General features: G+C 43.6%; 1 protein-coding gene across 2 annotated transcripts in view; it reads left to right on the top strand.

Annotated features, from left to right (window-relative positions):
* TMPRSS6 (transmembrane serine protease 6) overlaps nt 1-27,128 on the top strand; it is a 220,698-nt gene that overhangs the window by 106,618 nt on the left and 86,952 nt on the right. For both annotated transcript variants that reach the window (XM_085601346.1, XM_085601345.1), the window contains 2 exons: nt 23,556-23,665; nt 25,686-25,828. In XM_085601346.1, coding sequence (XP_085457472.1) covers nt 23,556-23,665; nt 25,686-25,828 — 253 coding nt within the window. The remainder of the gene's footprint in view (nt 1-23,555; nt 23,666-25,685; nt 25,829-27,128) is intronic.

Here is a 27,128-nt window from a genome sequence, read left to right as displayed (position 1 = left end):
CTAAAGTGATCACCCTACCCCTACAGGATCGAAGAGGATATGTGAGAGGGTTAGGTAGCCCCAACAGGATGTAACTAGGGAAGCAGGGGAGATCCGTCTGATATATCTGATCGACTAGAGGCAAAACAGTGTCCCAAAATGCCTGTATCTTAGGGCAATGCCATAAGATATGATACTTAATAATATCAAAATGGGGTAACCCAGTATCCCTCAGAACCTGGGCGGATTATCAAAATAGTACAAACGGTTCTGTCGGGTAAACAATATTACTTCTAGAAAAAACCTTCATTTGTTTGCATATACGAACACACATAGAGACCATAAGTAGTTTTCAAAAAGGCTTTATGAATTGCATCATTCATAAATAACTAATGAAAATGGCTGTCAAATGTAAAACACAGTTGTGACAAAGTGACATAAAGTGCTCAGTGCTGTGGTGAAAAGTGCGTAATATATACAGTGTGATTTTTGGAGGTATTGATAATTTACAGAGGCCAGTTTAAGCGAATATTCGAAACAATCTGCAGATCGATTGAATCAGTCTTTTGTGCAGAGTATTTCCAACTGATCCTTGAACAAATGTCGACGTTTCAACCCAAGGTAGCGTTATTCGCTAGTCAATACGGGTCTTCATCAGGACAGGGAGTGACAGCCAAAAGGAGGAGGCCCAATGTAGCTTGTGGGGCGATATGTGAAGGGAGGCAAACAGGAGCAGTTGTATCCTGTATGCCCTGGTTGGTGGGAGGGTGAATTCTTTTCCAATCGTTTGAACGAACCCGCGTTGGGGAAAATGCGTGAGCATAGACAAAGTTTTGTCCTTCAGAGGGACGAATCACATCCAAGTCAGACTTCGCGAAAGACAGGACGCTTGCCTGCGCGCTGCTGATTAAGAAGTAATTGCTCTAAACCAGACCAACTTGGATGTGATTCGTCCCTCTGAAGGACAAAACTTTGTCTATGCTCACGCATTTTCCCCAACGCGGGTTCGTTCAAACGATTGGAAAAGAATTCACCCTCCCACCAACCAGGGCATACAGGATACAACTGCTCCTGTTTGCCTCCCTTCACATATCGCCCCACAAGCTACATTGGGCCTCCTCCTTTTGGCTGTCACTCCCTGTCCTGATGAAGACCCGTATTGACTAGCGAATAACGCTACCTTGGGTTGAAACGTCGACATTTGTTCAAGGATCAGTTGGAAATACTCTGCACAAAAGACTGATTCAATCGATCTGCAGATTGTTTCGAATATTCGCTTAAACTGGCCTCTGTAAATTATCAATACCTCCAAAAATCACACTGTATATATTACGCACTTTTCACCACAGCACTGAGCACTTTATGTCACTTTGTCACAACTGTGTTTTACATTTGACAGCCATTTTCATTAGTTATTTATGAATGATGCCATTCATAAAGCCTTTTTGAAAACTACTTATGGTCTCTATGTGTGTTCGTATATGCAAACAAATGAAGGTTTTTTCTAGAAGTAATATTGTTTACCCGACAGAACCGTTTGTACTATTTTGATAAGATATGATACAGCGTGCCTTCCTTCCCACAGTTGCGCCAACAGAGATTGCTGCTACGGGGCTTCCATTTAGCGACCCTCATGGGGGTGTAATACAAATAGTGTGCAATTTTGAGGAGCATCTTCTTCCCTGAAGTGCTGCATGAGGAGGCCCGGGCTCTGTGAACAATATCCGCCCACTCCTTAGGGGAGAACTCCTGGTTCAATTCCGCCTCCCACCTACGCTGCGCCGGGGATTTAGCCTGAGTTCCCGCCTTGTTGAGGAAGCCGTAAATATCTGACAGAAGGCGTTTATTGGAAGTGTGTGTGATATACCAAATCTCAAATTTTATGAGAAGTCGACCAGCATGCGGACGAACCTGGGGCTGTGTGACCCAATGGCGCAGCGCTAGATACTGCCAGTGTGCGTCTTTTGGGATCCCATAATGAGCCACAAGTCTGGGGAATTCCAGTATTCCCCGCTCGTCAAAGAGGTTACCTATACGTTTACAGTTTGCCTCCTGCCATTTTAGGTAGGTAGTGCCCACTAGAGCCGGGGGAAAATTCAGGTTCCCAATAAAAGGGGTCAAGGGCGAAACGGCGGTGGACAGCCAACACTTCTCTTGGACTCTATCCCATACTTGCATAGTAGCGCGGAGGACGGGGAGAGATACACACACAGCGGCCGGTGACGTCTGAGTAGCCAGGGAACCTTCCAGATGTGGATCCCGGTGACCCCTCCATCCATTAAACACCAATGTTTTTCCGACTCCAGCTGGTACCATTCAACCATCCATCGCAGTTGCACCGCTTCATAATAGTGACTGAGGTGCGGGATACCGAGGCCGCCCTCGTCTTGCTTCAGATGAGTGAGATGGTGAACCATATGCGGCTTTTTACCCCCCCCCCAGATAAAGCTGTTAATAAGTTGCTGCATACAAGCCAATGTTGTGGGTGGCGGACTTAGGGGGAGCGTCTGCATTATATAAAGTAGGTGGGGTAAAATCGTCATTTTGACTGCGGCAATCTTGCCCAACTAGGAGAGGGCTTGCTTTTTCCAACTGTTTAGTTCGAGCCGCATTTTGTTCAGAGCCTCCGTGTAGTTCACCTGCGCTGTCTTCGCGGTGGTAGAGAAAACCCGTAGCCCCAGATAGGTTATATCAGTAGCCGCCCAAGAAAATGGGAAGTGAAGTGATAGCTGGAGCCGATCCGCCTCGGGAAGAGTGAGGCTCAAAGCTTGAGTCTTTTTCAAATTAATTTTAAAGCCTGACGCCGCACTAAAAGCTGCGACCTCTGCCAGCAGAGGGGGAAGAGAGAGCAACGGATGAGTTAAGAAAAGGAGCACGTCGTCTTAAGAAACAATTTAAAGTTGTAATGGCAAATTGGAGTCAAAAAGGTTTCAGATATTTACATATTTACACAGGAGGAGTTAAGGCAAAGAGCATCAGTGGTGGATGCACGGAAAGTTAGAGCCAGTGCTGAGGCCAAAGAGGTTGTATATTTAATAAGGTGGGAGATTCAAGAGACCTCTGTGGAATACCAAATGAGATGGAGACTCTCAAAGACAAACTAGCCTTGCTTGTATTGAGTCCTTCCGTCGAGCTATGTTTGTTACTGAGAAACAGCAATGGTAAAGCTAATAGAACACCACTTGAACAGACCTGTTGACTTTGCCAATTATTTCTGCTGATGTCGTTTAGCAACAAGAGGTAAAAAAACAGTTTTGCTGATGCTGTGCAGCATCAGTAAAAAAAGAAAAGCAAAAGAAGGGTGCTGTGTGTGTTTGCATGCGTCATAAAGCTACATTATGCCAGCGTAATGACATATACACGTGCATGGCTCAGAACACATGTGCTTGCATATAGCATAATGTCATCAACATTTTTCTTTTTTGTACTTACCCTTCCAAAATAGCGGATGCCAAATTTGTAGTGGTAAAACAGTTAAATGTATGCAAAAGGGCATACTTTAAAAGGACTGGCTTGGCAGAATTGCAGCTGTTGAAAATGATGGGAGGGGCAGGGGAGCTGGTGGGACAAACCGAGGGAGAGCAACAGGGATTAGGGCAATGGATGAGTTTAGGCAGGAGAGAATAAAAAGATGAAAAACAGACTGGGGTGGGGAAAGCAATGAACATGCAGGAGAGTAGGCTGCAACACTGAGCAAGGGCAGGTAGACATTTCCATGAGAAGCAGCCTATGAGTTAGAGAGCAGGAAACCCCATTTATTCCCATGCATGGAATGAAAAAAAGTAGCTTCCTGAATGTGAACAGTGAGCAGATACAAGTCATCCAGTCAAATGGAGGGTAGATAAGCAATGCTCCACGGGAGGGGCAAACACAAAGAAAGAAAAGTACGCCAACAAATAAGAAGCAAGGAAATGAGAGTGACAAAAACGCTGGTAAGCAATGGACAAGCATAAAGCCCACAGTAAGTTTTGGTAAGGTCTACAAAAGGTCTTCCAACCAACAGCAGAAAGCTAAAAGCTGTCTGCAAACTTGACCTACGTTGATCAAAAAAGAATAAGCCATTGAGTGAAATGCAATAGAAAGGTCCAGCAGAACCAAAATTACACTGTGATCCTCATCTACGCGTCTCAGGACATTGTCCCAGAACACCGAAAGAGTAGTCTCCATACCTGGAAAGCGTTTTAGGCTTTGCAAGAGGTATGGGAAGCGTAATGTAGATTACAGTACAATGTCAACAACATTAGACATACATAACATTATGTGTCTCGGTCTTAACAAGGATTAAAGTGGAGATAAACAGAAAATAAATGTGAGACTAACTCCCATTAATGTCTGGTTTCATGATTATATCAGTTTGTGATTTACTTCTTTTAGTGCATGTGTGGATGTGCGTCTAGTAGTCTATGTCTGGAATATATCAGTGTGAGTTGCGTCTGTGGTTGATTAATGTTAGGAACGTACACATATGTAAAGAGTACCCTCTCGTAGTTTGTGTATGGAATTTGATATGGTTTTGTGATATTCTTCTTGGGCATGCCTCATTCCCCATTCCTTCTGTTACCTACCAAACATTGATACACAATGCAAGACCTGGTGATATCAAAGCACTTCTTCCAATTAAACGGGATTGTTAACAGGGTAATATAAACATCTGTTATACCCTCAACAGTAGTTCATGTCATGAACTATCAGTAACATCCCTAGTGCCACAAAATTTAATATTTCCCAAAGACAAATATTAAAAAAAGGCAACCAAACATGTGCAATTTATCCCACCTAGAACATAAACAAGAAAAAGTGTGGAGAAAGAGAAAGCATCTCACGTGCGCAACACCAGAGGAGCTGCTGGCTGGTTCTCGCCAGTGTGCTCACGAGTTTCACATCATCGATGTCTTTCTCATGAAAATAATGATGTGAAAAAATCATGTGTAAAATAAACCGGGGAACATTTGTTTAGGCAGCCCAAAACCAACAAAAGGAGAAAAAAGAAAGGAAGACCCGTGTGGTCTTGCAGGTAAGATTAGGTATGCCCCACGTATATAATTCCAACTGTTTTATTCCGCTCTGTGAGTCATCCCAAGGTTAAAAACACGGTCATGTTCTGTAACCACATTTATGAATGGCCAACATGTTTCATTGCCTACTTATCTTTGCGGCAAATTCATCAGGGCGTCATGGAACTGCAATCGCTTCCCTGGATTTAATCTATTTAGAGACAGAAACCACTGCACGTATGCAGGGAACATAAAAACACATGTAAGGTTGACAAATACATGAAGGAGCCAAATTACACCCCACATAAAAACCTAGAGACAAACAACCTTCCAGAAAGGACAGTATATGGAGTGTCGATGGAAATTACCTAGTGAAAGCCAAGGGCCCATGTACCAGCTCTCACGTTGTTAATGTTTTAGAAGAGCACTGTCAGTTGCTCTCCTAGTCCTAGTACAAAGCACATCCGTTGTTTATGTGTTGCTTAAACCTTCATCTGTAGAGACAAATATGAGGAACAAACAATTTAGGAAGTCCCTACACCTTGACCCTAATAAAAGCTAACTCTTAGCATTCATAGTCCACAAACAGGGGATAGTCAGCAAAGAGGGGCTAGTGTCTCCACTTATATCCTGTCACTAACCCACCAACGTATTCACACAGGGTACAGGCGGTAATATAATTCACACGGTATATGGGCATCCAACATACATCAGTTTAAAAAAAAAAAAAAAAACTAATTCTCCCACGTACTGTCTGCTAACCCTTCGTGATATTTCTCTATCACCCTGTTTAAAAATGAATGAGGTTACTACCTCGAATTTTCTACGTTTCGCTATTTACCAGTGGCACCGCAAATGTTAATCCGGACCTAGCCGGTCTCACCATAAGGTTTAGGAGCTCGCGCCGTAACTCATTCCAGGAACAACCAGACGGGATGCGCGGCCGGGATTTAAGCCGGCAGCGCGTCCCGAGCACTTCCGGGTCGGAACTACTCTTCCGGGTCACTGCAGGGGCGCTAATTCAGAGACCCACAAGGCGGCCATCTTGTAGTGGCCAGGTTTTAACTGAGTAAATGCCCGACGCGCTAATCTATGAACTGATCTGACATGTGTTTATCGTTTGTAAAGACTGATATTCAGAGGAGGATATTGGATATTTTAAATTATTCATAAGTGAATGAAACAGTACAAATAACAAACGCATAGCACAGTTGATTCCAAATTTGATTAAGATAATCACTTAGAATATGTCCTGCCAAACAAGAGCATGTTACTAAGGAATGGAGCACTGAATTCATCTAATATATGTGTTCCCCAAACATCAGGGCCTCCAATATTGTCTTTCAAACGCTCTCATTGTCTGGAGATCTTATTCCACTCGATCTGATCATTAAGGCCAATCTGATCAACCTTTTCAGAATAAATCCAGCGAGCCTCTTTCACTGCGAGTATGTTCTCGATCTGATTCACATTACCCATCACTTTTTCCAACACCACCCATTTTACAGCTTTGCAGTTGTGCTGATGATCCTTGTAATGTTGAACCAACTTCGTAGTCAATTTGCCATTCTTAATGGTGCTAAGATGCTCTTGTATCCTCACTTTAATTTTTCTTGTGGTGAGGCCAATGTAGTGAAGCCCACATGGGCAGGTTAGCCTGTAAATGGTATTAGATGAGTTGCAATTACTGAACTTGTTTAAGTACCAAGTTCGTCCATCCTGCAACTGTACACTAGTTGTCTTCTCAGTTAATTCACAAACAAAACAACCGCCACACGGGTAGTGCCCAGGGGGAATGGATGTATTGGTCACTTGTGATTGAGGCCTTGTATGGACAAGTCTGTCTTTAAGGTTCTGAGCTCTTCTAAAAGCAAAACGAGGTGCAGGCATTTTGTACTCGCTAGTAGATAACAGCGACCAATGCTTTCTAATGGCCTGGCGAATTTTCGTCGCAAGGGGGTCAAAGGTAAGCACTATAGGTAGACACTCAGCTGTTTCCCTTGAACTCCTTTCCAACAAGGCTTCACGTGGGGTGTTCTGAGCCCTCTTGTGGGCTCTGTTGACAATTTTCCTAGGGTAGGCCCTTTGCACCAATTTCTCAGTGAGACCCTCAGACTGTTTCAGAAAATCGGCAGTCGAAGAACAGTTTCTGCGATAACGCAGAAACTGTCCTACCGGGAGATTGTCCCTCAATGCTCTGGGGTGAAAGGATTGGTAATGCAAGAGAGAGTTTTTATTTGTGGGTTTCTGGTGAACAGTCAAGGTTAACTTATCACCACTCACAGTGATATCCAGGTCCAAGTCCGTTACTTTCTCGGTGCTCATACTCCATGTGAACTTTAGGCACTCATCACAGTTATTAAGCCATTCCAAGAACTCACACAGATGGCTCCGAGTACCAGTCCATATGCACAGAACATCATCAATATACCGCTTCCAGAGGCTGATGTGCCCCTGGAAGGGGTTAGATGGATGGTATAGATGATGCTCTTCAAACTGGCCCACATAGATGCAGGCCAGACTAGGTGCAAAGGTGGCACCCATAGAAGTCCCGGATGTTTGTAGGAACACGTCATCCTTATAGGCAAAATAATTGCGGGTTAATGCCACCTCTATGCATTGCATAACAAAGGACTGGGGGTGTCGTAAAACTAATCCTGACCACCAAGAGCGCGTGCTGCTGCCACCAGCGTTGCGTCTTGGGGGATACTTGTATACAACGACTCAATATCGATAGTTACAAGTATCTGTTGCAATGTATCAAATTGTAGATCTTGGATGATATTCAGGATGTCCGTGGTGTCCTGGACATAAGACAGTTGTTTAAGTACCGATTCTCTAAGGAAGAAATCAGCAAATTGGGATAATGGTTCAAGCACCGAGGAGATCCCCGACACTATGGGGCGTCCTGGGGGGGGCCGTTGTGTCTTATGGATTTTCGGCAAGATGTAAAATGCCGGGATCCTGGGTTTTGTGTTGACTAAGAAGTCAGCTTCCTTGCTAGTAATCCAATTTTTTTCTCTGGCTTGTCCTACCATAGTAGTGATAATACCCAACAGTTCAGTTGTGGGATCCCTAGTCAAGGGTTGATAGTTCTTTCTCTCATCAAGAAGCCTACGAACCTCTCTCTCATAGTCCACGGTATTCATAAGGACAATAGCCCCACCCTTATCGGCCGATTTTATTGTGAGGGATACGTTTTTTTGCAAAGATGTCAAAGCATGCCAATCGTTCTTAGTCATGTTGCTGAATACATTTCTTTGTTCTGTTTCTTCAAGCAACCTAATCTCATCCAGAACCTTTCTTTCGAAAACAATAACTTCAGGACCTACTGCATGACTGGGGGGACAAAAGTGAGAGGTTCGATGTAAGTTAGTAGTAAACAATGATGGGGGGTCCGAGTCTTTCTGTGCAAAAAACTTTTTGAGTTTGATCTTCCTCATTGCCTCCTGCACCTCCATTCTGCACTTAAAAGAATCATGCCGGGGAGTTGGAACATAACCCAGACCCTTATTAAGCACTCTTAGTTCATCAGTTGTTAACTGGTGATCTGACAAATTGACTACGATGTTGTTTATATAGGCATTCTGCCCCTGCTCCTGGTTACACGGGGGGAGAATGATTGCCATGTCTGGGACTGATTCTGACGTCCTCGACCTCGACCCCTCGGTCCTCCCCCTCTGTTTCCTCTCTGGCTTTGGACTAAAAAAGAACGTAATAAACCACCCAGGTCCTGATTGGATTGAACCTGTGGGTTGAATCTTACTCTCCCTGGTTCAGGGGCTGATATCCCCTCTTCCTCCTCACTAGAGGTATTGTCGAATGTCCAATTCTGAGGAGTGCGCCTAGCTTGTACTCGGCCTCCCCTCTGAAACCTATTCTGTGGTGCCTGTTCACTATCCTGCTGATAGTACTTATCTTCCGTGTACGGAAACGCCCACTCGTGTGAATATCTTTCTAGATTTCTCTTCAGCCCCTTAATCTTTTGATTGATCATGTAGTTTTTATATTCGCTGAGATCTTCTTGAATTCTCTGCAGCTGTTCCTTAGCGTCTGTGATACTAGAGTCTGATTTTATATTCTCTTCTAATTCAAGGATCTCTTTTAGGAGTTCCTCGCTCAATCGTTTGGCTGTCTGAATAATCAGAATCAGCCAATCTCTAGTGCATTTATTCGCGATGAAACTCCAGTCGATCCTAAATTGTTTGTCCTCTAGAAAGATCCTGGGTTCAATCCTCACCAACAAGCTCGAGGGGGCTGCACCAGCTCGGTAATATTCAGTCATCAACGCCCCGTGCAGAGCAACTCTCACTTGCTTCTTTTTAGTGAAGCTCAATTTCTCCCATTCTTCACGCACAGAGCCCGTATTGGAAAGACCAGAATCAGGAAGAAGTGAGGGGCCTGAAAGAATCGCAGCGATCTGATCGTCCGTAAAGGCTAGACAATTTCTGTCCATCTCAAAGAGTCAAAAAGGAGGTCTTATAATTTGTCTCAACAGATGCAAAGTAAAGCACACTGGAAGTCTCTATATCAAAGTAATTATGCCTCAAATCTATGAAGGGGGGGTTTTAATTGGAACCTTCAAAGTACCTTCTGTAAAAACTCTATAGTTTAAAAACTCTCACGGCTGAGCCGCCGTACTCTGTTTATACTCAGAAAAAGGAGTTTAAGAGGGAAAATCAACCAGGCCACCCTCCACTCAATCAATGATACACAATGCAAGACCTGGTGATATCAAAGCACTTCTTCCAATTAAACGGGATTGTTAACAGGGTAATATAAACATCTGTTATACCCTCAACAGTAGTTCATGTCATGAACTATCAGTAACATCCCTAGTGCCACAAAATTTAATATTTCCCAAAGACAAATATTAAAAAAAGGCAACCAAACATGTGCAATTTATTCCACCTAGAACATAAACAAGAAAAAGTGTGGAGAAAGAGAAAGCATCTCACGTGCGCAACACCAGAGGAGCTGCTGGCTGGTTCTCGCCAGTGTGCTCACGAGTTTCTCATCATCGATGTCTTTCTCATGAAAATAATGATGTGAAAAAATCATGTGTAAAATAAACCGGGGAGGATTTGTTTAGGCAGCCCAAAACCAACAAAAGGAGAAAAAAGAAAGGAAGACCCGTGTGGTCTTGCAGGTAAGATTAGGTATGACCCACGTATATAATTCCAACTGTTTTATTCCGCTCTGTGAGTCATCCCAAGGTTAAAAACACGGTCATGTTCTGTAACCACATTTATGAATGGCCAACATGTTTCATTGCCTACTTATCTTTGCGGCAAATTCATCAGGGCGTCATGGAACTGCAATCGCTTCCCTGGATTTAATCTATTTAGAGACAGAAATCACTGCACGTATGCAGGGAACATAAAAACACATGTAAGGTTGACAAATACATGAAGGAGCCAAATTACACCCCACATAAAAACATAGAGACAAACAACCTTCCAGAAAGGACAGTATATGGAGTGTCGATGGAAATTACCTAGTGAAAGCCAAGGGCCCATGTACCAGCTCTCACGTTGTTAATGTTTTAGAAGAGCACTGTCAGTTGCTCTCCTACTCCTAGTACAAAGCACATCCGTTGTTTATGTGTTGCTTAAACCTTCATCTGTAGAGACAAATATGAGGAACAAACAATTTAGGAAGTCCCTACACCTTGACCCTAATAAAAGCTAACTCTTAGCATTCATAGTCCACAAACAGGGGATAGTCAGCAAAGAGGGGATAGTGTCTCCACTTATATCCTGTCACTAACCCACCAACGTATTCAAACAGGGTACAGGCGGTAATATAATTCACACGGTATATGGGCATCCAACATACATCAGTTTTTTTAAAAAAAACAAACCTAATTCTCCCACGTACTGTCTGCTAACCCTTCGTGATATTTCTCTATCACCCTGTTTAAAAATGAATGAGGTTACTACCTCGAATTTTCTACGTTTCGCTATTTACCAGTGGCACCGCAAATGTTAATCCGGACCTAGCCGGTCTCACCATAAGGTTTAGGAGCTCGCGCCGTAACTCATTCCAGGAACAACCAGACGGGATGCGCGGCCGGGATTTAAGCCGGCAGCGCGTCCCGAGCACTTCCGGGTCGGAACTACTCTTCCGGGTCACTGCAGGGGCGCTAATTCAGAGACCCACAAGGCGGCCATCTTGTAGTGGCCAGGTTTTAACTGAGTAAATGCCCGACGCGCTAATCTATGAACTGATCTGACATGTGTTTATCGTTTGTAAAGACTGATATTCAGAGGAGGATATTGGATATTTTAAATTATTCAGAAGTGAATGAAACAGTACAAATAACAAACGCATAGCACAGTTGATTCCAAATTTGATTAAGATAATCACTTAGAATATGTCCTGCCAAACAAGAGCATGTTACTAAGGAATGGAGCACTGAATTCATCTAATATATGTGTTCCCCAAACATCAGGGCCTCCAATATTGTCTTTCAAACGCTCTCATTGTCTGGAGATCTCATTCCACTCGATCTGATCATTAAGGCCAATCTGATCAACCTTTTCAGAATAAATCCAGCGAGCCTCTTTCACTGCGAGTATGTTCTCGATCTGATTCACATTACCCATCACTTTTTCCAACACCACCCATTTTACAGCTTTGCAGTTGTGCTGATGATCCTTGTAATGTTGAACCAACTTCGTAGTCAATTTGCCATTCTTAATGGTGCTAAGATGCTCTTGTATCCTCACTTTAATTTTTCTTGTGGTGAGGCCAATGTAGTGAAGCCCACATGGGCAGGTTAGCCTGTAAATGGTATTAGATGAGTTGCAATTACTGAACTTGTTTAAGTACCAAGTTCATCCATCCTGCAACTGTACACTAGTTGTCTTCTCAGTTAATTCACAAACAGAACAACCGCCACACGGGTAGTGCCCAGGGGGAATGGATGTATTGGTCACTTGTGATTGAGGCCTTGTATGGACAAGTCTGTCTTTAAGGTTCTGAGCTCTTCTAAAAGCAAAACGAGGTGCAGGCATTTTGTACTCGCTAGTAGATAACAGCGACCAATGCTTTCTAATGGCCTGGCGAATTTTCGTCGCAAGGGGGTCAAAGGTAAGCACTATAGGTAGACACTCAGCTGTTTCCCTTGAACTCCTTTCCAACAAGGCTTCACGTGGGGTGTTCTGAGCCCTCTTGCGGGCTCTGTTGACAATTTTCCTAGGGTAGGCCCTTTGCACCAATTTCTCAGTGAGACCCTCAGACTGTTTCAGAAAATCGGCAGTCGAAGAACAGTTTCTGGGATAACGCGGAAACTGTCCTACCGGGAGATTGTCCCTCAATGCTCTGGGGTGAAAGGATTGGTAATGCAAGAGAGAGTTTTTATTTGTGGGTTTCTGGTGAACAGTCGAGGTTAACTTATCACCACTCACAGTGATATCCAGGTCCAAGTACGTTACTTTCTCGGTGCTCATACTCCATGTGAACTTCAGGCACTCATCACAGTTATTAAGCCATTCCAAGAACTCACACAGATGGCTCCGAGTACCAGTCCATATGCACAGAACATCATCAATATACCGCTTCCAGAGGCTGATGTGCCCCTGGAAGGGGTTAGATGGATGGTATAGATGATGCTCTTCAAACTGGCCCACATAGATGCAGGCCAGACTAGGTGCAAAGGTGGCACCCATAGAAGTCCCGGATGTTTGTAGGAACATGTCATCCTTATAGGCAAAATAATTGCGGGTTAATGCCACCTCTATGCATTGCATAACAAAGGACTGGGGGGTGTCGTAAAACCAATCCTGACCACCAAGAGCGCGTGCTGCTGCCACCAGCGTTGCGTCTTGGGGGATACTTGTATACAACGACTCAATATCGATAGTTACAAGTATCTGTTGCAATGTATCAAATTGTAGATCTTGGATGATATTCAGGATGTCCGTGGTGTCCTGGACATAAGACAGTTGTTTAAGTACCGATTCTCTAAGGAAGAAATCAGCAAATTGGGATAATGGTTCAAGCACCGAGGAGATCCCCGACACTATGGGGCGTCCTGGGGGGGGCCGTTGTGTCTTATGGATTTTCGGCAAGATGTAAAATGCCGGGATCCTGGGTTTTGTGTTGACTAAGAAGTCAGCTTCCTTGCTAGTAATCCAATTTTTTTCTCTGGCTTGTCCTACCATAGTAGTGATAATACCCAACAGTTCAGTTGTGGGATCCCTAGTCAAGGGTTGATAGTTCTTTCTCTCATCAAGAAGCCTACGAACCTCTCTCTCATAGTCCACGGTATTCATAAGGACAATAGCCCCACCCTTATCGGCCGATTTTATTGTGAGGGATAAGTTTTTTTGCAAAGATGTCAAAGCATGCCAATCGTTCTTAGTCATGTTGCTGAATACATTTCTTTGTTCTGTTTCTTCAAGCAACCTAATCTCATCCAGAACCTTTCTTTCGAAAACAATAACTTCAGGACCTACTGCATGACTGGGGGGACAAAAGTGAGAGGGTCGATGTAAGTTAGTAGTAAACAATGATGGGGGGTCCGAGTCTTTCTGTGCAAAAAACTTTTTGAGTTTGATCTTCCTCATTGCCTCCTGCACCTCCATTCTGCACTTAAAAGAATCATGCCGGGGAGTTGGAACATAACCCAGACCCTTATTAAGCACTCTTAGTTCATCAGTTGTTAACTGGTGATCTGACAAATTGACTACGATGTTGTTTATACAGGCATTCTGCCCCTGCTCCTGGTTACACGGGGGGAGAATGATTGCCATGTCTGGGACTGATTCTGACGTCCTCGACCTCGACCCCTCGGTCCTCCCCCTCTGTTTCCTCTCTGGCTTTGGACTAAAAAAGAACGTAATAAACCACCCAGGTCCTGATTGGATTGAACCTGTGGGTTGAATCTTACTCTCCCTGGTTCAGGGGCTGATATCCCCTCTTCCTCCTCACTAGGAGGAAGATAAGTACTATCAGCAGGATAGTGAACAGGCACCACAGAATAGGTTTCAGAGGGGAGGCCGAGTACAAGCTAGGCGCACTCCTCAGAATTGGACATTCGACAATACCTCTAGTGAGGAGGAAGAGGGGATATCAGCCCCTGAACCAGGGAGAGTAAGATTCAACCCACAGGTTCAATCCAATCAGGACCTGGGTGGTTTATTACGTTCTTTTTTAGTCCAAAGCCAGAGAGGAAACAGAGGGGGAGGACCGAGGGGTCGAGGTCGAGGACGTCAGAATCAGTCCCAGACATGGCAATCATTCTCCCCCCGTGTAACCAGGAGCAGGGGCAGAATGCCTATATAAACAACATCGTAGTCAATTTGTCAGATCACCAGTTAACAACTGATGAACTAAGAGTGCTTAATAAGGGTCTGGGTTATGTTCCAACTCCCCGGCATGATTCTTTTAAGTGCAGAATGGAGGTGCAGGAGGCAATGAGGAAGATCAAACTCAAAAAGTTTTTTGCACAGAAAGACTCAGACCCCCCATCATTGTTTACTACTAACTTACATCGACCCTCTCACTTTTGTCCCCCCAGTCATGCAGTAGGTCCTGAAGTTATTGTTTTCGAAAGAAAGGTTCTGGATGAGATTAGGTTGCTTGAAGAAACAGAACAAAGAAATGTATTCAGCAACATGACTAAGAACAATTGGCATGCTTTGACATCTTTGCAAAAAAACTTATCCCTCACAATAAAATCGGCCGATAAGGGTGGGGCTATTGTCCTTATGAATACCGTGGACTATGAGAGAGAGGTTCGTAGGCTTCTTGATGAGAGAAAGAACTATCAACCCTTGACTAGGGATCCCACAACTGAACTGTTGGGTATTATCACTACTATGGTAGGACAAGCCAGAGAAAAAAATTGGATTACTAGCAAGGAAGCTGACTTCTTAGTCAACACAAAACCCAGGATCCCGGCATTTTACATCTTGCCGAAAATCCATAAGACACAACGGCCCCCCCCAGGACGCCCCATAGTGTCGGGGATCTCCTCGGTGCTTGAACCATTATCCCAATTTGCTGATTTCTTCCTTAGAGAATCGGTACTTAAACAACTGTCTTATGTCCAGGACACCACGGACATCCTGAATATCATCCAAGATCTACAATTTGATACATTGCAACAGATACTTGTAACTATCGATATTGAGTCGTTGTATACAAGTATCCCCCAAGACGCAACGCTGGTGGCAGCAGCACGCGCTCTTGGTGGTCAGGATTGGTTTTACGACACCCCCCAGTCCTTTGTTAGCAATGCATAGAGGTGGCATTAACCCGCAATTATTTTGCCTATAAGGATGACATGTTCCTACAAACATTCGGGACTTCTATGGGTGCCACCTTTGCACCTAGTCTGGCCTGCATCTATGTGGGCCAGTTTGAAGAGCATCATCTATACCATCCATCTAACCCCTTCCAGGGGCACATCAGCCTCTGGAAGCGGTATATTGATGATGTTCTGTGCATATGGACTGGTACTCGGAGCCATCTGTGTGAGTTCTTGGAATGGCTTAATAACTGTGATGAGTGCCTGAAGTTCACATGGAGTATGAGCACCGAGAAAGTAACGTACTTGGACCTGGATATCACTGTGAGTGGTGATAAGTTAACCTCGACTGTTCACCAGAAACCCACAAATAAAAACTCTCTCTTGCATTACCAATCCTTTCACCCCAGAGCATTGAGGGACAATCTCCCGGTAGGACAGTTTCTGCGTTATCGCAGAAACTGTTCTTCGACTGCCGATTTTCTGAAACAGTCTGAGGGTCTCACTGAGAAATTGGTGCAAAGGGTCTACCCTAGGAAAATTGTCAACAGAGCCCGCAAGAGGGCTCAGAACACCCCACGTGAAGCCTTGTTGGAAAGGAGTTCAAGGGAAACAGCTGAGTGTCTACCTATAGTGCTTACCTTTGACCCCCTTGCGACGAAAATTCGCCAGGCCATTAGAAAGCATTGGTCGCTGTTATCTACTAGCGAGTACAAAATGCCTGCACCTCGTTTTGCTTTTAGAAGAGCTCAGAACCTTAAAGACAGACTTGTCCATACAAGGCCTCAATCACAAGTGACCAATACATCCATTCCCCCTGGGCACTACCCGTGTGGCGGTTGTTCTGTTTGTGAATTAACTGAGAAGACAACTAGTGTACAGTTGCAGGATGGACGAACTTGGTACTTAAACAAGTTCAGTAATTGCAACTCATCTAATACCATTTACAGGCTAACCTGCCCATGTGGGCTTCACTACATTGGCCTCACCACAAGAAAAATTAAAGTGAGGATACAAGAGCATCTTAGCACCATTAAGAATGGCAAATTGACTACGAAGTTGGTTCAACATTACAAGGATCATCAGCACAACTGCAAAGCTGTAAAATGGGTGGTGTTGGAAAAAGTGATGGGTAATGTGAATCAGATCGAGAACATACTCGCAGTGAAAGAGGCTCGCTGGATTTATTCTGAAAAGGTTGATCAGATTGGCCTTAATGATCAGATCGAGTGGAATGAGATCTCCAGACAATGAGAGCGTTTGAAAGACAATATTGGAGGCCCTGATGTTTGGGGAACACATATATTAGATGAATTCAGTGCTCCATTCCTTAGTAACATGCTCTTGTTTGGCAGGACATATTCTAAGTGATTATCTTAATCAAATTTGGAATCAACTGTGCTATGCGTTTGTTATTTGTACTGTTTCATTCACTTCTGAATAATTTAAAATATCCAATATCCTCCTCTGAATATCAGTCTTTACAAACGATAAACACATGTCAGATCAGTTCATAGATTAGCGCGTCGGGCATTTACTCAGTTAAAACCTGGCCACTACAAGATGGCCGCCTTGTGGGTCTCTGAATTAGCGCCCCTGCAGTGACCCGGAAGAGTAGTTCCGACCCGGAAGTGCTCGGGACGCGCTGCCGGCTTAAATCCCGGCCGCGCATCCCGTCTGGTTGTTCCTGGAATGAGTTACGGCGCGAGCTCCTAAACCTTATGGTGAGACCGGCTAGGTCCGGATTAACATTTGCGGTGCCACTGGTAAATAGCGAAACGTAGAAAATTCGATGTAGTAACCTCATTCATTTTTAAACAGGGTGATAGAGAAATATCACGAAGGGTTAGCAGACAGTACGTGGGAGAATTAGGTTTTTTTTTTTTTTTAAAACTGATGTATGTTGGATGCCCATATACCGTGTGAATTATATTACCGCCTGTACCCTGTTTGAATACGTTGGTGGGTTAGTGACAGGATATAAGTGGAGACACTATCCCCTCTTTGCTGACTATCCCCTGTTTGTGGACTATGAATGCTAAGAGTTAGCTTTTATTAGGGTCAAGGTGTAGGGACTTCCTAAATTGTTTGTTCCTCATATTTGTCTCTACAGATGAAGGTTTAAGCAACACATAAACAACGGATGTGCTTTGTACTAGGACTAGGAGAGCAACTGACAGTGCTCTTCTAAAACATTAACAACGTGAGAGCTGGTACATGGGCCCTTGGCTTTCACTAGGTAATTTCCATCGACACTCCATATACTGTCCTTTCTGGAAGGTTGTTTGTCTCTATGTTTTTATGTGGGGTGTAATTTGGCTCCTTCATGTATTTGTCAACCTTACATGTGTTTTTATGTTCCCTGCATACGTGCAGTGATTTCTGTCTCTAAATAGATTAAATCCAGGGAAGCGATTGCAGTTCCATGACGCCCTGATGAATTTGCCGCAAAGATAAGTAGGCAATGAAACATGTTGGCCATTCATAAATGTGGTTACAGAACATGACCGTGTTTTTAACCTTGGGATGACTCACAGAGCGGAATAAAACAGTTGGAATTATATACGTGGGTCATACCTAATCTTACCTGCAAGACCACACGGGTCTTCCTTTCTTTTTTCTCCTTTTGTTGGTTTTGGGCTGCCTAAACAAATCCTCCCCGGTTTATTTTACACATGATTTTTTCACATCATTATTTTCATGAGAAAGACATCGATGATGAGAAACTCGTGAGCACACTGGCGAGAACCAGCCAGCAGCTCCTCTGGTGTTGCGCACGTGAGATGCTTTCTCTTTCTCCACACTTTTTCTTGTTTATGTTCTAGGTGGAATAAATTGCACATGTTTGGTTGCCTTTTTTTAATATTTGTCTTTGGGAAATATTAAATTTTGTGGCACTAGGGATGTTACTGATAGTTCATGACATGAACTACTGTTGAGGGTATAACAGATGTTTATATTACCCTGTTAACAATCCCGTTTAATTGGAAGAAGTGCTTTGATATCACCAGGTCTTGCATTGTGTATCATTGATTGAGTGGAGGGTGGCCTGGTTGATTTTCCCTCTTAAACTCCTTTTTCGGAGTATAAACCTACCAAACATTGACACATTGCATTTTGGTTCTTGCTCGATTTGTAGACTTCAGCTCACATAATGATGTAATGGTCTCCAATAACAACAATCTCCTTGTTATACTGCAATTTTCCTTTCCAGGGAGATTATACCTTCACCCCATCCCAGCAAGCACCCCTTACCCACCCAATCCCCAAGGTCCGATTCTCTCGTCAGGTTCTGTATGAGCTAGGGCGAGCTAGGCATCCCTCTTTTTAGAGCGCATCATTCACGGTTTTTAAACCTAACAATTTCCTTCTTTCGTATCTTAGACATTAGTCTCGCTGTGTAGAGAGGGGGCATTTTACATGTCTTGCAGCCATTTTGTAAATGAAAATATAAACATATAGTTCATTTTCACTCCTCTCAGATCGTGTTCAGTTTCCCAGGGACTTCTGTTACTGATAGAAAGGGACTTTTTTTAGACACTGAGAGTCTAATTGTAGAAAAAAGGCTGTTTGACGGGTTGATTAAAAAAATCTCTTTCTTTCTTTCTAAATTATAACTCTTCACTTTTTCTTCAAACGTGTTATTATGGCATAATTTACTGGGCGCAAAGAAAAATAAAAACAAAGTACACACAATGGGCTTAGAAATGGCGCCAGATGGACCCTAACTGTGTCTCAGCTCTTGTACATACCCTGCGGGAGAAGTTTAAAATGACCTGTAAATTGTTTTTTGTTCAAATATGACTTTTTAAAAATGAAGAATCGTGGTCTTTTATGTTTTAGCCTACACACATCATATAATTAATGGCTCGGTTGGATGTTCTTAATTGTAAAATAATTTTCTTCCAGGTAACATATTTTATAAAATTGTATGTTGCCTGCGATTAGGAAGGCTAGCTTAATAGCTATCATATAAGGCAAAACATTTGAAACATTTCATTTGAAAAAAATGTAGCCCGAAACTTTCAGTTCCATACAATGTGTGTGTAAACATTTAGGAGGTGAGTTATAAATGAGTTGTCAGCCCGTCATATCGAGAAATCCCCGCCTGCTTTATGCCATCAGTGCATCCATTGATGTGGCGGATGCACTAAAGAGACATACCAGGATTCCATGTAGGCACCATGTTTTTTGGCCCAGTTCTACATTCTTTATGTTTTTCTGGAAAAAAAGATCAAAAGTGAGAGTTTCTGTCAGAAAAGTAAAATAGGACCAAAGCTTTGAAATGCAAGGAGCTTTCTCCTTTTGAATCTGGCCATAGTCTCTGTTCCTAGCCCTATGCTGCTGTGCCTCGCATGGCATTCCCAGACAAAGAAATCAATTGACAGTCACTAGGGGCGCAACTAGACCCGAACTTCAGGATAAGATTCCCAGTCAGGGCCGGCTTGAGCGCTGGTGGCGGCCATTAAAATAGTCTTAAGGGCTTATTTATGAGCCCCTGCGACACTTTTGTGCCGCCGGTGCATTACTTTTTGTGGCTCACGGGCAGCGTAAAAAATGTGCCATATTGCACCCTATTTACAAAGTAGGCAGATGTGTCACTATGTAAACTCCTGCACTACATTATTACTGCGTCAGGTATAATGTATGCAGGGTGGGCGTTTCCTCGCATCTAAGCCTCGTAGAAGTGGTGCTTTGAAATCTGTAAGATTTCAGTGTGCCACTTCTAGGACGCCATTGCCCTAAATCCTTACACCTGGTTCATAGCAGGTATAAGGGTGATGCAGTGCTATAATCATGAGCCTCTCCCTTAATTGCTGGAGTTGCATCACACTTCCAACGCAGCTCCAGCAATGTGTTAGTTTTGCGCCGCCAGATACGTCAGTAATACTGACGCATCTGTCGTTCCTTGCAACATGATGTGTCAAACAGTAAATATGATGCATCCATCGTGTCGCAAGGAGGGAGCACTGAGAAGTGCCTCATCGCTGCTTTGTCGCAGCGTGCCCACACTTCTCATAAATGAGGCCCCTAGTCTTTTTTGGCAGTCTCCTCCCCCATAACTTCCTTCTCTATGAATTCCCAATCTACCACTCTCCAACAGTGCACCTCATCAATCCATAGTCACTCTCTGATTTACATTTCATTATTTTATAGTACTACTCATAGTTCACTCACACTCACTTCTGTGATCTGCATGGTACATGTTCTTTGCAGCAGGCACATTGCCCTATACGCTACTTTATGAGGAGCCAAAATGGCCACTAGACAACATTCCAAACTCTTATCAGTAGGAACAATAATCACCAGAGTTATCTTGACAATTTTATTGTTGCCTGATACACAAGTAAGTTCATGTGCTTTTAAATTTCAAACCAAAAATTATTTTTAAACACAACGCCTGCCACGAATGTCAACGCCAGGTGCGGCTGCACTGATCGCACCTTCCTGAAGCCAGTCCTGCTCCCAGCAATGGGGAAGGACAAGCATTTCCTGAAATAAGCTCAGAGATGACCTCATAGCCATTATAAGAGAAAAAGATCTATGTAAGTGTTGGAGTGCAATACCTCCCCTAAATTCCAGCAAACAAAACAAGTTAACAGATTTATTGTTAAGGATTTAAAGGAGAGTATACTTCTTCCCTAAGAATTTTTTGAAACCTTTGGGATCCAATTTGCTAAAACACCATAGACCTTTATAGGGCATTCATGAAATATTCCAGTACTTTCATGGTGCACCAGGTAAGCCTGCCCTTTCCTAGGAGTAGATCTCGTTTTGTTCAAGTATCTTAAGTCAGAAATTACTTACACTATACCAAGGTCATCCTTTTTTCATGAGTGAGCCCCTTTTGCCAAAGAGTACATTCAATATGAGAGTGGCAGAAGTTTACCATTGATACTTCAGTCACAGTCATGAGTACCTCTAAAAAGTCCCTCCGGTATACAAGGGTCAGCATTTTGCCAATCACACCCCCTATAAAATGAGTACAACCGTTTGCTATGGATCCACCCCATATGCTAAGAATTAAGTGAATCATGTTAGGGCCTTCGGCCAGGTGTGGTGGCGCATGTTCTGTGTCCTTGCCACTGGGTATGACTGGGCTGGCAGCTTTCTCAGTTAAACAGCTTGAGTAACCACAGCCAATGGTGGTATCTTAATAGGAGCATGTCGGGGCCTGCAGTTTGCCCTAGGTAACACCTCCCATCCATAGGCTATTAGTGCCCTTGTCCATAAGGCAAATAACCTCCAGTATGCCAGACCAGCTGCACACTTGCATGCATAGCACAAATACACTCACACACACACACATTCTCTCAAACACACATTCTCACTATATCTCTTGCACTCTTGCGTACATTTGTACTCTGTCACACTCACACACAAACACACTGCCACTCACACTTCCATTAGTCAATCGGCTTTTATTCCATTAGAAATGTTTGCCTTGCTGCTTCTGCTATACCTGCCTTGCCTTTTAGTTAAGCTTAACAAAAACAATCTCTCTATACGCTATTCAAAAATATTAATAAATAGCTGTACGTGGCCCATATTTGGTTTCATGTGTGGATCAAGCAGATACTGTATAAGAAATGAACAAATCCACCTTTTAACATATACTATCACAGCATCCAACTGATCTTATGAAATGCTTGACTTCTTTGGCAACCATGAATTTTATTCAGTAACACTTTGGGTTTTTGAGACCCAACTTCAATGTAAAGAAAACAACATGTCTCAGAACAAAGCATTGTGGTGAATGGAAAGCCAGAAATGGCTGAAGGTGTCACACGATCCTCAATACAGCACCATACCCCAAAGACATTTTAGCCCTATGGGTGTTGCGTGCCTGACAGTCTCTAAGGCCTAAATGGGGCAAGGGCTACTCCATATTGACATTGCAGTCCTGTGGCAGATGGACCGCTGGGCTCCACTAGCAAAAACCCTCCAATTTGAAACTCTTAATAAAGATTGAACTTTTTTTACTTTGACCATTGTCACTATTATTACCACGACTTGGCTTGATTGCCCATGTTGGTCAGGACTGGAGTTAGAACAGTAAATATGCACAGCCTTTGCAGTGGCAGGTCATGGCCGTGACCAAGGTTGAAGTAAGAGCCACAACATACTATGGCAGAATATTTGCTGGGTTGTCAAATTCTGATCCCTTCATGAGTTTCGCGATGGTAGTCTTTCGGCACTTAATAGTCATTCCGAGATGTCTATTGCTACCAGGCAGTATTGGAAAATCTATGCAATCCTCATGTTTATTTCGGTCACCATTTATCACAATGTCTGATTTGTTTCAGGCTGAGGTTTGCATCAAGGAAAATGACATGACAGTACGCACGACACAACATACAAAATTCAAATCTGTTCTTACTCAAAATAATATTTCCCGTGACAATTTACACAGCACAACAGACTTAGGGGAATATTAACAAGAGGGGGAGATAAAATTATCGCCGCTTTAGCATCCGTTTTCGGCCGAAAAGCGGCAATAATTTTATCGCAATATTACCAAGGACACGCTAGCGAGTGTTTCCGTGATTTAGCACCCGCTTTGTATTGCATCGTTGATGATATGCAAAGTAGGCGTGCCCTAATAGACTACATGGGAAAATATCGCGAAGGCAGCTTTGCGATATTTACAACAATGCCCCGGCCGGCGTAGCGATAAACAAAATCGGGCTAACCGGCCATTAACGCTGGATTTTAGCATCTGCTAAAATCCAGTGTTAGGCATACTTTGCATGGGAGGTGGAATGTGGGGTTACGACCACAGGGTCGTATCAGCAAGGTCATCGCTGTTTTGCAGGGAACATCACTGGTTTTCCAGCGATGTTGGGACATTTCCCTGCTATCGTTGGAATTTTAATTGCCAATGCGCTAAGCGTTGTAAATCCAGCGCTAGCTTGGCGATGAATTCCAGCGATAGCCGGCGATAGGTAAACTCGCGCTAGGCGCGGCCAGCAATAATTATCGCTGACACTTGTTAATATGCCCCTTAGACATTCCGTGAAGTTTAAGTAGCGTCTTTCTTATGAAACTGCTTATGTTGCTTAACTCCAAAAGATGACAGGCTGAGTCCTCTGTCATTCCTCAATCATACATATCCTGCGTCGCAGACTATGCGAAGGTCTCTAGTGATGATGCTCAACCAACTCAGCATTTTTGGCTGGACTGTATTTAGATGTCCATGTGGGTCTCAGAGCAGTCTCAACTCAACCCTGGGTGTCAGTCTTTTTCACCATCTCTATCACTATGAGGCGTGGCCTCAATTGAGGTGTCTCAAATCTCCCTTCTTTACCTCTGTCCCCTACCAGGTTCCCTCCCTCGACTATGGTGTTGTCCTGTGGTTTGATGCCTACTGGCTGGATCGGCGGAATAATGACAAGCCTTGCACCCAGGGCCAGTGGCTGATTCAGAACCGGAGGTAAGTACACTGTCACTCTCTCCCGCCTTTGTCTTATGTGTGTTAATGCATCAGTGCCTATGTTGCAGGTGGTATGCACCAGCACTATTTTTGGGTACTGGGATTTATTTTTCATCATCAGACTTTGACCCAGAGTAAGAGAGAGAAAGGCAAAAGAGAAAGAAGGTTCATAAAAAAAAGAACCTGCAAGAATTGCATAGATAGAAAGGAAGTAGAGTGTGGTGGAAGATGAGGCATGGGGTGGAATCAATGCTGGGCAGGTTTGATATTTGTCAAACCCAGCATATAGCAGCACTGGCAACAGGCTCTTAAGAAAAACAAATATTTAAACAAATTAAGCAATGTGGATGTGTGTATGCAAGAGGATTTACAGAGCGTGAACCAAATTGCGAAACAATGGAATGCTACCTAAATTGGGGATTTCACGAGCATGTAAGTCTGGGGTCAGTTTGATAGGCATCAAACATTGGTGAGTGTAACAGATGGGCATGGTGCTGCTTGAAGAGATGCACATTCAAGGCCTCATTAAGAAGCCCATTGCGCTGCAGGTGCATCATTTTTTTGACGCGCTGGCTGCACAGTGGGCTTGCCAATATTTACAAGATCACGTAAAGCCACCCTGCATGACTTTTCATGGCCCTGTAATTATGGACCCCTTTTACGCATTACTCTGTGTGCAAGGGGTGTTCTATGGGAGTTGCTGTGGGTGTTCCCACGCAACATTCATGGAACCTGATACATACCCATATCTACAACATTTTGTAAAGCTGAGAATGCGTCAGAATCCTATGCCTCCCTCATTTCCTACTGGATGTAACGGCAGGAAGGAACCCGTCCTATATGTGCAGAGGTGGCATTTCAGATCTACAGAGAGTAGCAGGAGGAGGCCTGAGGTGATGTCACTCAAGGCTCATTTTGCTGAAAATCAGGACAAAGGGTCCTTTTAACAAAGGAAGTTTGGAAAGCTTTGAAGAGAACCCCTCTTCCACTTGCACGTTCTTTTCTGACTCTCCCATATTCACAAACATTCCCGGGACTATGCTTAGAAAGATGCGCCATGCGCAGGTTTTCAGGCGTACTGCTGGGAAGGTTATGTAACCTTTGCAGGAGGCTCCTATTCCCACTGTATGGCCTTATCCCCCTGTGTAGGGAATTCAGCACAGGGGAAATAGGATGCCCTGTGCAAATGCGCATTTTTTCTCAATTGTTCCCCATGGAGAGAAAGACCTTTCCTCCTGCCCCAGCAAATCTGATGATGATCAGTTGCCCCTACACCACTGGAAGGGGAGTTACACAGGCCTTGTTCTGGAGTAAATCGCTAACCCCCTTCCAGGGTGCCAAGGGAACAAAGAGGAGGTTGTGGATTCCCACAAACATGCATGTTTATGGGCATTCACAAACTCCGAAGGCAAATAACACCTTAGGAGGCCTACATGCCGCCTCTTAAGAGGGATTTACAAATGCGGAGACCACTGCACGTCTAGCGAAAATCTCCACCCTCGTAAATGGGATTACATCTGTGAGGACTCCCTTTGTGAATTCCAGGCAGGCGTAAAAAAGTAAGTTCAGTCATAAAAATATGTTTACATCCAAGTTTCTCTTTATGAATAGGGCTCAGTCTGTATATGGGAAGAATTGCATCTGTTGGTTCAGCTTGACTGACAGACATCCCAACTTCCTTCTAATGGGGTAGATCATATTTAGTACCTGGAAGAGACTTCAGAAACCCTCAAGATTAGGTTCCGTAAGAGGTGAGATAAAGTGAAATTTGGTATCACCGGTAAAGTAATGAGCTTCATGGATGCCCTGCAGGGAAAGCAGTGAACACAGTGTTGTATTTTGCAGTATTGAGTCTCATGTTGTCTGGCCATGAAAGGGATGTCAGAATTAAATCATTAGGTGTTGTGTCTTGTTGCCCTAAAGACCTATGTACCAGTGGGGAAGGGCCCCGTCACTGCTAGAATGGTGGCCTGCTGTGTTGTCATTTCTCATGCCCTGCCTCCTCTCTTTCTCTCTGCAGAATGTGTGGCATGCGGGTCCTCTTGCCCTATGCTGAACGCATTGCAATGGCCGCCAACAGCACCACTGTCTCATTCAGCTCTCAGATCACTCTGACAGGGCCAGGCCTGCAGGTGTCTTACAGTCTCTACAACCAGACCGACCGTGAGTACCCAGCTAAGCTTGCTGACCACTTGTCCGCCTGCATTAAACTCCACTCTCGTCTGTCTATGATGTGGAGGAAGAGCCAATCTGCTGGCATCTTCTTGCTCACTCAAACCCCAATTCTATAGATATTCCCTCTCAAACATCTAGTCTCTCATTTATTGTTTCTCTGCCTCTTACACGTTTATTCTGTAACCTAGTCAAATAACGTTTCTTCACTTGTAATACACTCCTTCATTAATTTCCCTTATTCATTTTCATATTATTATTCACTTATATATAGATTCATTCAAATATTCACCCAGTCACTTTTTCACTGAGGACTTCTATCATGATAGAGGTGGAAGAGTGGCTAGAGACATAAAGCCATTTTTTACACTCTCAACATAACTGAAACCGGCTGTCCAGAGTCATTGGTGGGCCAAGAAATGTTGCGATATCTCTGGTAATGCTTATAAATAGAAGACCAAGTTTCCCAAAGGTTGCTACAGACACAGAATCAACACAAACATTCAGCTCAGTTAAGAAGTAAAGACCTTTAGACCCAAATAAAGATATCTTTGGAAACAGTATAAATGAATCGAATAAAACTACCAAGAGGATAGGAATTAAAATGGGAGGAATCCGAATATAAAAGGAAAGGTTACTGATATATCAAAATAGATATAGACCTAATACATCAAACAAAGCCTATTTGATTTTTAAAATGTATATATATCTTAAAAAGCTCACTAAATAGTAAAACCAGTGTGAGAAATTGGGTTGTTGGTTGACTGGGGTATGAGCCCATGCAGGGTCAACCACTGAAAGTCACTAAATTAACCTGTGCTTAACACTGGGTAGCTTGCCAAAAAAAGCAGTCAGGCTTAACTTAGAGGCAATGTGTAAAGTATTTATGAAACACACAAACAATAATAAAGTGAAACCACAAAACAAAAAAAATCCCAAACCAATTTAGAAAAATAGAGTACATTTTAATAAATGATTTGACGCCAAAGTGACAAAACTGCAATCTGTAGAACCGGAGTTATACATTTTTTAAGTATAAACTGAAAAATAGCAACTAAAAGTAGAAAGCGCCAACCGCGGCTATTTGGTTGTGCTTGACCGGGTCAAAGTCAAAAGTTCAGGCTGACCACGATGGAGCGCCGGTCGGATACAGTCCCAGATGAGTCCCGCTGAAGTTTACCTTCTCAAGCTTAGTGCAAAGAGTCCCGCTCGTGTTGGAGAGGGGCGCGAGAAGCAAGGAGAGTGTTATGGGTGGCAGTTGGTGTGGTGCGAATAGCAGGCCAGGTGTGGA

The sequence above is a fragment of the Triturus cristatus genome, chromosome 4_2 (assembly GCF_964204655.1).
Source record: "Triturus cristatus chromosome 4_2, aTriCri1.1, whole genome shotgun sequence".
In the NCBI taxonomy this organism is placed as follows: Eukaryota; Metazoa; Chordata; class Amphibia; order Caudata; family Salamandridae; genus Triturus; species Triturus cristatus.
This window is presented reverse-complemented; position numbering and strand designations above follow the sequence as displayed.